At 32.0% G+C, this 10,853-nt stretch overlaps 1 protein-coding gene across 1 annotated transcript; it reads right to left on the reverse strand.

Moving 5' to 3' along the window:
- Window positions 1–338: 338 nt before the first annotated feature.
- LOC117180490 (protein obstructor-E-like) lies at window positions 339–7,779 on the reverse strand. Its single transcript, XM_033372988.1, has 6 exons — window positions 7,762–7,779; window positions 7,467–7,662; window positions 1,579–1,773; window positions 1,236–1,420; window positions 823–1,055; window positions 339–508 (listed from the first exon to the last, which is right to left on the reverse strand). Exons 1-6 carry the CDS (start codon window positions 7,777–7,779, stop codon window positions 472–474), a joined length of 864 nt encoding a protein of 287 aa, XP_033228879.1. The 3' UTR covers window positions 339–471.
- Window positions 7,780–10,853: the final 3,074 nt, after the last annotated feature.

Raw genomic sequence — 10,853 nt, forward strand, 5'->3', positions numbered from 1 at the left:
GAAAAAAAAGTTATATAGAAAGCTCTAGAAACGAATCAAAAGTTCATCAACTTAAATAATCGAACCACTAACCTACAAGAACTGTAACAATTCATTTTAAAAATAGGTTGTCTCTTTTATTCAACATTGATTAATATTTTGTTTAACTTGTCTTCTGAGTAATAAAATCAATTTTGTCGGATCATAAATTATTTTCGCTACTTACTCTAATAAAAGTTTAGATTTTCTTGATTGCATATAACTATTTCCAATATGATTTCATATATTTAAATGAAAGGACTGTTTTTAGGTTCTTACGATTTGTTGCACTGAGATATTCTCCTGTCATTAATAAAACATTCTCTGTAAAAGTAATTTATTATAAAAATTTACAAGACTAAATTCGTTTTTACATTTAAGCTAAACGATATTCAAGGTACGAGGGGTGGTATAAGAATCCCGATGCGGGACATTTGAGTCTTGAGAATGTTTTCAAGGTTTTTTGCCATCGTCTTTATACCAGTCCTCACTGAAAAAAAATATTTAGTGTTAAAAAATGGTAAAACTTTTTAATAGCACAAAAATCAAAAACAGATTACACATGACATAGGAAGAGTTAGTCCAATACTTATGAAAAATGGATAAAATTTTTTTGAATTCAAATGCAGATTCTCAAATTAAAATACCAGTTTACAGATTTCTAAAATTCAAAGGAAAATTTAATATTTTAATGCTATTATTATTATTATTATTTGTATCTACACTTTTAAACATATACTTAAAAAATTATATCTTTAAAGCCAACGAAAATAGATTGAAGAACTGAAATAAACTTGGACTTACCAGCCACGAACATTTTCAGGTGCATCACACCTCTGGATTTCCTCATTGTACACGGTTCCTTCACTGCAACCTTGTTCACGTGGTGTTACTCCATTTAAGCAAACGTAGAATTTTTGACAGTCTTCAGGATGAGCAAATTTAGGATGATCTACAGTCATACCTCTTGTATCGAGTGGGTTGTCTTTTGGACATTCGAAACCGTCTTTAAGTTTTTTGTCTACAGCTCCGCAGCCCTAGAAACGGGTGTTGAATTATTGCACTATTTATTTCTTAGTATTCCTGATTTTTTAATTAATTACGTATTATCATTAAAAATAAAATCAGATTTTTAGATTTTGAAAAGAGTATTTAAAACGAAGGTATTTTAATTTTTTATTTATTATAATAAACTGATTTATTGTCACAGAACATACCTGACGTCCTGCGCTGTCAGGCCAGACACAAGTTCCACTGTACTCATCAAAATGAAGACCAGTTGTGCAAGTTATAGAAATTGATTCTCCATCAATACAATTGAAAAATACATTACAAACAGCTGGGTCTGGATGAGCGAAAAACCCATTACGTCTGGGACAATTTTTCGAGGGCTGAGGTGGCTCTAAAAAATAATATAAATTATAAAATAAAAGAAGAAACTTGAATCAGAATGTATACAACATTTTTACTTTCAATAAAGCGAAGATTGAAATATTGCAATTTACTTTACTTTTTTCTTGACAGAAAAAAGTACTCTTTAGGCTAAAAAAATAGTCTTACGTAGCTCGAGTCTGTCGCCACAATCGACGTTAAAAACGTGATCACACTTATTGATTTTTCGATTCAACGGATCGAAGACGAGTCCATCAGGACAATATTTTTCCTTGGGAACTCCATCTACACACTCATAAAATTTATCACATTGCCTCGAATCTTCAAATTGACCATCATCCTTTGGGCAATTGTAAGCTCCATCTGAAATTAAAATATGTTTATTTTATTGTAGATAAAGTTAAATTTTGTTGCATGTAAAATTCCCCGCTGTTAAAGTTTACATGCTATTTGGCGAAAGTTTATTCTACGATGGAATAAAAGCGGTTGTCTGCTACGACGTCCTTAGCAGACATGGGAAAACGGCAAAGTTTAAATTAATTCAAGCAATAAATCGGGACACCACATTAAAAACAATCAGAGAAAAACCAAAATTCAAAATTTGTTGCAGATTAGACATGCAACGGTTAAAAATTAAACATATTTCGGCGAACGTCTCACCTAGGTTAAGACAAAATTTTTTATGTCGTCTACTTCGTCACGCTGAAGTGATCAAATTTCAGTAAAACATGTGGAATCAGCAACAGATATTATCTTTCATTTGTTCTGTAAAGTGGTTTTAGTGAGGAATGACTCATTTTATCAATGTAAATGCTCTTTATGTCTTTTTCGTATATAATTTTTTTAAAGTATGTAAGTTGATAAATATAGATATTTCTTTGCATGGAAAATTGTTTATGGCATTTATTGTATTTCAGACATTACAAAAGTTATTTAAAAAAATTGTAAATGATGAAATTGCGGGGAATATTTTTAATGACAAAGTGAATCTTAAGAATGTTGTCGACACACAGTCAATAAAAGTACAGCTCATACAAAAAAGGAGGATATCCGGTGGACCAGACTAGTCAATTCTTATGTGCTTTGGCTTGCTGAATCCGAATTCAATGTCGGAATGCCGAACTTAGATTTTGTTTTCTTCCTGACCCCCAAAAACACTTTTTCGTACATTTGACAGCCTCACAAAAAATGTAGGAGTTCTGTTGAATCAGAATAGTCCATTGTTACCAAGTTTGGGTCGCTAAATCTGAATTTGAAGTCGGAATTCCGAAGATAGCTTTTGTTTTCTCCCTAAGCTGAAAATATAGTGGCCACAGAAACACTGTTTTCGTACATTTGAAAGACCCACAAAAAAAAAGGTGTTCTTAAGTGCCAGTTTAGTCAATTCTTGCGTATTTATAGTCGCAAATAAGAATTTAAAGTTGAAATTCCGAGGTTATCTCTTGTTTTCTTCCTAACAACAAAATTTCCTATCCTCAAGAAACATTTTTTCGTCCATTTTTTGCGATTAGGAAGAGCTAACTTCAAATTCGGATTCACTGATCCAAAATGCGTACTGGTCTGGTCCGCTGGAACTCATACTTTTCTTGTGGCGCTGTAAAAAGTACGCAACAAATGTTTGTCAAGGATAGAAAGAAAATAAAAATTGAGCAACCCAAAATACATACGAATTAACTAGTCGGGTCCATCGGATATCTTATTTGTTTATTGGACTCTGACATGAATCACGCTTTTAAATGAAATTCTAAACTTAAGGTAAATAGACCCACAGACACAGTTAATTTTTAAAGATAAAACTGCGGCAAAGTACGAAAAAAAATTTTGTGTATAAATTTATTACTTGAAAATACTTCTTCAGAGTTTATTTTATTAGTTAAAAGATTCTACACATTTCTATTGGTTACGTTTTTATGAAGATTATATTTTTCAGATGTAATATACGTACACTTAGGTAGTAATTTACAAATGAAAATAGGACAAAATAGAATTTGGAATAATAATAAAAAATAATAATCTGAAAGCTTTAGAGCGATTCTTGATAAAAACTAAATGAAAATTACGCTTTGGTCCAAAATGTTAGTTGAACACAATCCAAATGACTATATTTTAATAATCAGAAGTGTGCCAGGACAAAAAAGTTTGGCGGAAAATAGTCAATAAAAAGAGTGACAGTAGAGTGAATGACAACTGAAACAAAAGACGTTGAACACTAATGGACCCAAGTGGGGATCCTTACATAACGACTTTGTGAGGATCTTCACTTGGGGCGATTGCTAGAGAGATTGATCAGCAGCCTGGGTCGGAATAGTGTTGCGGAACGTACGTGTTATTTAAATAAATAACACGAGAATTCGAGATCAATCTGAAAATTTTATATCCCTTCCTCACATTACTTCTTTCCCCACCGAGTGAGTCACGCTTACCCCGAAAGGGAAATGGCTGAATGGTGTAATAATAATAATTGTTATTAGTATATCTCCGCTATTATACGATTCTGTTTATTTAAATTCTCGTCATTTATGACTGAGACAGTATTAAAATTGTCTGAAATTTGACAACCCAGTTTTCGAACGGTTCTCCACGTTTTGAGACCTCCTGAATCTGAAAATCAAGTTTTTACGATGGCGTCTGTCTGTCCTTCTGGCCGTCCACCCGTTAACACTTGAAATCTCGAAAAATGAACGAATCAAATCAATCTATGGCTCACTATTTTTAGGTCGTAAGAGAAAGGACGAGTTCGTTAACCAGCCATTTTGGATGGAAATTCAAAAAGTTAGAGCATTGACAAGAATTTTGGGGTCATTTCTTATATTTAAAAATTTTAATTACGGCTGTTTTTAGTACTCAGAAAGCCAAACAATTTATCTTAATGACTTTTGTGGATAAAATGCAAATTATCAGAGTTATAGCATTTATAATATTTAGAAAATCAATCGAAAATCAAGATTGTAAACCAAACAATGCACGATGTGAATAAAGTCAAGAGAAGAAAAACATTGTTTTTTGAAAACCCTAGCAGATAATTCTACCCATCTTTTGGAATTTTTTTTAATAATCAAAAATTAAAATTTTGATTGCACAAAAAATAATAAAAAATGAAAAATTCAATTTTGTATTTGAACTATGCAAGATGCGAAAACAGATTTTTTAAAAATTAAGAACCTAAAGAAGATCTACAAATTGTTTAATAATCACTTCTTCATAGGACGCGTAATTTTTCACTCGTGAGAAATAACATTAAAGATAAAAAATAAAAACTTGTGAAAAACGACACAAATTGCGAAAAAAAATGATTTACTAAAAAGTTGTTTAACCGAAAAAGGGCTACAAATTTGGTATGAATCACTTTTTGATAGGACACATGAGTTTTGGTTTTAATCATAAAAATGGCATTAAAAATAAAAATGAAAAATTTGTGGAAATGCGACAAAAGATACGAAAACAAATTATTAGAAAAAAGTTGTTTATTAAAAAAAGAGATACAAATTTGTAATAATTTATGACATTCTCATCATTTATGAATGAAAAAGTATTAGAATTGTCCGAAATTTGACACCACACATTCAAATCTTCAACGAAACAACGCAAAATATGAAAAAAATCGCAAACAGAAATTATAGCTTTTGAAAAATCCTACAAAATGCCTTTTAACCATTTCCCGATAAGAATCGTGATTTTCTTTTTATTAATCGTAAGTAATATGCAGAAAATCAAAAATTCCAATATTACGCCAAAAGACGGGAGATACGTAAACAATCTAAAAGCAAACTTGTAGGATATTTTTCTGTGTCCATAAAAAATAATATGAAAACCAAAATCCTATTCTTAGTATAATAATGCGAGATGAAGAAAAATGTCTACAAAATTATTGTAGTTTCTTATTTAATTTAAGGTGGTTCAAAAAATATACATTTACAAATGTCTCTAAAAAATCGAGCGCGCAGCACGAGTGTCACGATGAAAATGTGTAATCCAAAGCCTACAGAGCTTTGAGCAAATTATTCTTTAATAATACTTAATTTCGAAGAAAATTCAGTATATGAAAAAGCATATGAATTCTGCGATCTAAAACATATCTTTTTGATAAAGTTTCATTCAAGCATTCCAAATCCAAAGAATAATAATCCGAGTACGAAGCACGAGTTGTACTTATGAGGTATACATTATACCTAAGGGCGAAGCGAGCCGCGCGCGTAGAGCGCGATGCGGGTGTGCCCGCGATGCGGGTTGATTTTTGTAATAAAATTAACTACAGTTGAATCTTTGGAAGAGATAACGTTGAGCCAGCAATGGTTTGCTGGATTTATTGTTAACACTGTAAGCGCAAATGTTTATATAAGTACTTTGTCCAATCTCATGGTGTATTTAGTGAAATATATACTTCGATCTAGACTAAAATATATTAAACATAATCTTGAATAAACATATATATTTTTTGTGCATCCGACTTTATCTCTGCCAAGGTTTCTACTGACAATGTTCCTTTTTCGATTGCATATGTCAGGTTAAGGATTAAATAATTTTGTGACAACTGCTCATCGAAAACATACTTAAATCAAAAACACGACATAAACCTTATAAGTAATAATCAAAAGAAAAAGCGCGCCTAAAATACATAAAACAAATAAAATAAACTATTTTCGGATTTTTTAATTTTGTCATGAATAATAACCGTATCGCTTTTAAACAATACAGTAATTTAAAACACTGAACTCTTAAAAAATTATGATAAATATTTGTTTCAAAATTTGTCGTTTTAACTTCATAAATCTTCACGCAATTGACAGTCAAATGATAATTTTTGAGGCGAACATTTTCTTCATATATAAAAAATGTTAATTTCCTAGAGTAACTTATTGAAAATCATGCCTTATTAAATTGTTTTTTAATAGAAACTAAGAATTATAAAACAAGAAATCAATCCGAAAAGCAGGCGTATTCACCCTCTGGGAGGGTCTCGTAGACTACGGTCTAGATTAACATGAATCTAATACTTTCCATCACAAATAATGAAAATGTAAAAAATGAGGACAATGAAACTTGTTATTTCTCAACATGTTGCAGACTACAATTTACTTCACCTTATTTTCGCTCGAAGGCCATTCATAATTCGTTCTTTATTTATTTTTTATTTTTAATCGGACATAACTTTTCGATGAGATATTTATTCAGGATGAGTTCGCCTCCGATCTAAGAAGTATCAGAAACACAATTTTTCACATTTACGTAAGTACAAATGTCTTCTGACTCTTAAGGACAAAATGGGGTACCATTCTAATCTAAGTAGCCGAGAGAAAGAGTTCTGACATTAGCGATTTAGAAAGTTCAAACATGTCTTTCTCCAGAGCCCACATGAAATCACCAAGCTCATTAGCATCCACTCCTTATTCTCTTATTTTTATTTTTTTAATCCAAAAATATCTTATATGGAAATTCTTGAAATACTACTTCTGAGGGGTCAAATTCACTAGAAATGAATAAAAGGTCATTGAACTCGAAATTCCAGACAAGACTCAGTGCAAGTAAAATTCACTTTCTCTGAGACTCAACATGCGTGCAGTTCATATACATACTCCTAAAAAAGGACAAGCGCCTATCTCGTTTCAAGCTTAAGACTTCCTGCATTTCGAGCTTTAGAAATATCCGCATTATTTCATTCAACATTTTTTATAGCGAAAAATAATGGAGTGCGAAAAACACGTCCTTGTTCTCTAAACCCATGATTTTCCTATAAAATTGCCAATTATTCAACGTTCTATGCCTAAATTAACGTATAAATCTACTAATTTATACAGTTCTTAATTTTCGTTATTATTGCTTGTTTTTCGTTATTATTCATGATTTTTAGTTATTTTTTAACTCCAATTTTTCTCTAAGCTATCTTTCTTTGTAATTAAACCTTCTAAAGGGGAACTTGATTTGAGAAATAAAAATTAAAACAAGACGAAACTGCATTCAAGAACAAACAAGAATAATTTTTTCCCTATCAAAATTTAAAACATCTATTTATTCATATACTTTTGAATTATAAAGGAAATTTTTTGAATTATACTTACGTGCAACTGCAATGAGAGCTACCAAGGTCACAAGAAACATTTTAAAGATTTCTGATGCAATGATTCCTAAATTATTTGAAATTCTTGTAATGAGCGAAGATTCCTTAAAACCAAAAAGTAATCTTTTTAGACGCTCTTTGGGATGGCGTCTCTTCGCGAGAAACTGCAGTGACGACCGACGTCGACTGGGTATACTCTGTCAACCCCCACTTTCATGATATTTCCCCACTTTCGCTTTCCTTTGATCAAAGTATCGTCGACAAGAATCAAATTACGGGCCTGTCTTCTTTATCACTTCTTTCTTCGAGGTCATGTTTCGATATTGCCTTTCTCTCTATTTTTATATAGAAAAAGCGTAGTAAAATCTTCAATACTTCCATTTTTATTTACTGAGAATGAAAAAGAAATATAAAATTGTATTCAAGCTCAATACAAAAAAACGACCACTAAAAATATATAATTCTTTCATGAAACTTATCCCCGATGTCTGGTGTCTTCTGAAGTTATATTGAAATATTAATGAACTAATCAAAACTATTTTATGTATCCATTCATCTCTAAATTTAATTCTGTAGAATTTTTCTAAGCATCAGTGACTCATTTTTCAAAGCAAGAGAAAGTAACTTAAATTTCTATCGTTATTTAAAGATTTCATTAATTTTATTTGATATAAATGTTTACAATTATTATTTATTTTTGAGTAACAATTTAGTGAAAAGTTTAAAACTACTAAGGAACATAGTGATACATAGATATACTAAAAACCTGATAATTATATTTACAAATACATGCAAATTTTAAAACTAGTTAGTCACTGCATTAAAAATTTTGACGAATAATCACTTTCCCTTTCTAAAACCTATTTTGATTAATTTGGTTTTAGTTGATGCACTTTTATATGTAGAACGTCCCCTGGGGGTGGACAAAGGAACGCTTTCTAGATACAGTGGATAGGGCGGAAATAAAATATACTTCGGAGATTTCACTCACTGCGTGAAGGTTAGATCGAGAAAAAACAATGATTGGTGACTGCCGCAGCTCACTTGGAGTGCTCCGAGCTACGACCGGTTTTCCGCAAAACTAGCTCTGCCCAAGTCCAAGCTATGACCGGACATCAGGAGCCAGCCTCTTCCGGTCATGATTGGGGATTGCGCGAATAATTCAGAGATCAGAATCTGCATTAAAGTTGGCAAGTCCGGTTATTACGTGTATTTCGAGACCGGTTAAACGAAGGCTGGGACCCAGAAAAGTGCGATATAACCAAGATCCGAGAGAATACCCGTTTCTGGCTATTTTCGCTCACCCCACGACACAATGCGGCAGTGGAACTTAATATTGAAGATGAAAACTTTTTAAGAAATCCAAGTTTGCAAACTGGATTTGAATTTAAGCTTTGACGTTGTCGAGGAGAGCGATAAGTGGCTTACCGATCTACGGAAAAGGAAAAAAACATCTAGCCCAGTATAAGACTAAAGGCTGCTCTAAAGAAGATATGGAGAGCTTCTGCAGTTTTCATACAGATATGCACCTGCAGATGAAGAGAGGAGTCTATGATGCTCTAGCAGAGATGCAGCAGCTGAAAGTTAACGTTGGCAGACAAGCAGATACCGAAAAAAGGATAAAACCTTCAGACGTAGATGATTCCAAGAAGACAAGTACCAGAAAAGAAGCCGTAAGCTCGCAGGACGTCCCCAAGGAATAGCCTGCTATAAAAAAGTCCAGATATAGGATATGTACGAATGTACAGAAGGCACATACAGGAAAACGAAGAGACGAAATAAAAAGATGAAAAAAAGGAGGAAAAATTGTGTTTCAGGAAGCCATAACAATAAATCCAACTCCTGTGAAAAGGTGCGTTAATTTCCTGAAGGATATCCAAGACCAGGTCAATTTCGAGGACCATTATGTCACTATCAAGGACATCCATCAGGCAGAACAGTACGGATAACGTCTTAATCGAGGTAGGAGCTAAGCCGTGGCTGAGGGAAGCTTGTAGCTGCTCTCTTATAACTTGGGAGAGTAGATTAGCGTTCCTCCCAGGATAAGCCTCACGAAGAGAAGCAGCAATGGCTAAATCCTGGTCTTTGCTAAGCTGGAAGGCCATTTTCGCTTTTCTTCTTAAATTTGTAGAGGATACTCAACAACTCAAGGTCATTGTAGTACTTAAAATATTCCAATTTTATTTTTCAATTGATTCCGAACCAAATTATTTGAAATACATTTTCTCACACCTATGAGAAAGTAGGCTATTAAATATTGCATAATGAAAACTTTTTAAATCATGTAGCCACCAAATTTTTTATTGATATATAAAAAATCTTGAATAATAGTGAGCTATTCTTACGTAGTTTTTTTTGCATTTGTATGTATAGAAAGACAGTCATAATATTGTTCCATAATTGTGCGTCGCCTATAATCTCGAAAATTACTACGCAATTTAATTTCGGATTAGGAAATAGTGTTCTAAATCTCTAACGTAAGTATGGTAAATATAAAGGAAATAAATCTAGTTTAAAATGTATGAAACACAAATATTTCAGCACAGTACAATGCTTTAAATAATTTACTGATAAATAATGAGATTATGGTTCGTATGTATATGCCCTCATAAATTTCAAGTTTATGAGTGATCTTCTGCAATCTACTAAATTTGAAACAAAGAAGTTTTTTCATTCTCGAAAAATGTAACGTGTAACTAGTACTTTTATCTTCATGTGTCTAGTGTCGCTTTGTTCTATTGGTAGGTATAATACAGTATAGAAAGTTTAATTTTGCACAATTATTATTTTAGTTCGCTAAAATTTCACTGAAGATCCCATTTAAATCAGAGGTCGTCAACTTTTTAAGAATATGTTCCCTCTAGATGACAATCGCGAACTTGCTGCTACGTTCAGATTGGAAACAAAGTTTATTTAAATGATTACTGTCGAATTGACGATATAAGCCAATGAAGTTTTAAAAACCGATATAACCTACTGGATGTTTTAACATTGTCTTTCACACAAATCAAAGAAAATATGTAATTAAAGAAAAACTTTCCCTCATTTTATTGAATAATAGTAATGTAAAAAATATCAATAAGGATGAGTTATTAAAGTCTTATTCGAAGTTCTATTTAAATGTATAATTATCTGTATGTACATTTTTGTAATAAGAATGTAAAGTGTATACTAAATTTAACGGAAGTAGAGGGCTTCTGAAATTCGAGACGACACAAGAATGTAAAAACAATTCATCGTATTTACCAATTTTGTCAGTGACGAGTTCTGTCTCCAATTTCATTTTTTGCAGTACTCATATTGTTACGATTACACAAACTTATGCTTTTGTTAACATTAAAATTTAACTATAACCACAAATAAACATTGCACGAGGAATGTGCCCTTC

Source organism: Belonocnema kinseyi, chromosome 9 (genome assembly GCF_010883055.1).
Source record: "Belonocnema kinseyi isolate 2016_QV_RU_SX_M_011 chromosome 9, B_treatae_v1, whole genome shotgun sequence".
Classification (NCBI taxonomy): Eukaryota; Metazoa; Arthropoda; class Insecta; order Hymenoptera; family Cynipidae; genus Belonocnema; species Belonocnema kinseyi.

Coding starts and splice junctions, on each gene's coding strand:
- LOC117180490 (XM_033372988.1), bottom strand. Junction 1,421..1,578: donor TGGCGACAGACTCGAGCTAC/GTAAGACTATTT, acceptor ATTATTTTTTAG/AGCCACCTCAGCCCTCGAAA. Junction 1,056..1,235: donor CTGACAGCGCAGGACGTCAG/GTATGTTCTGTG, acceptor ACCCGTTTCTAG/GGCTGCGGAGCTGTAGACAA.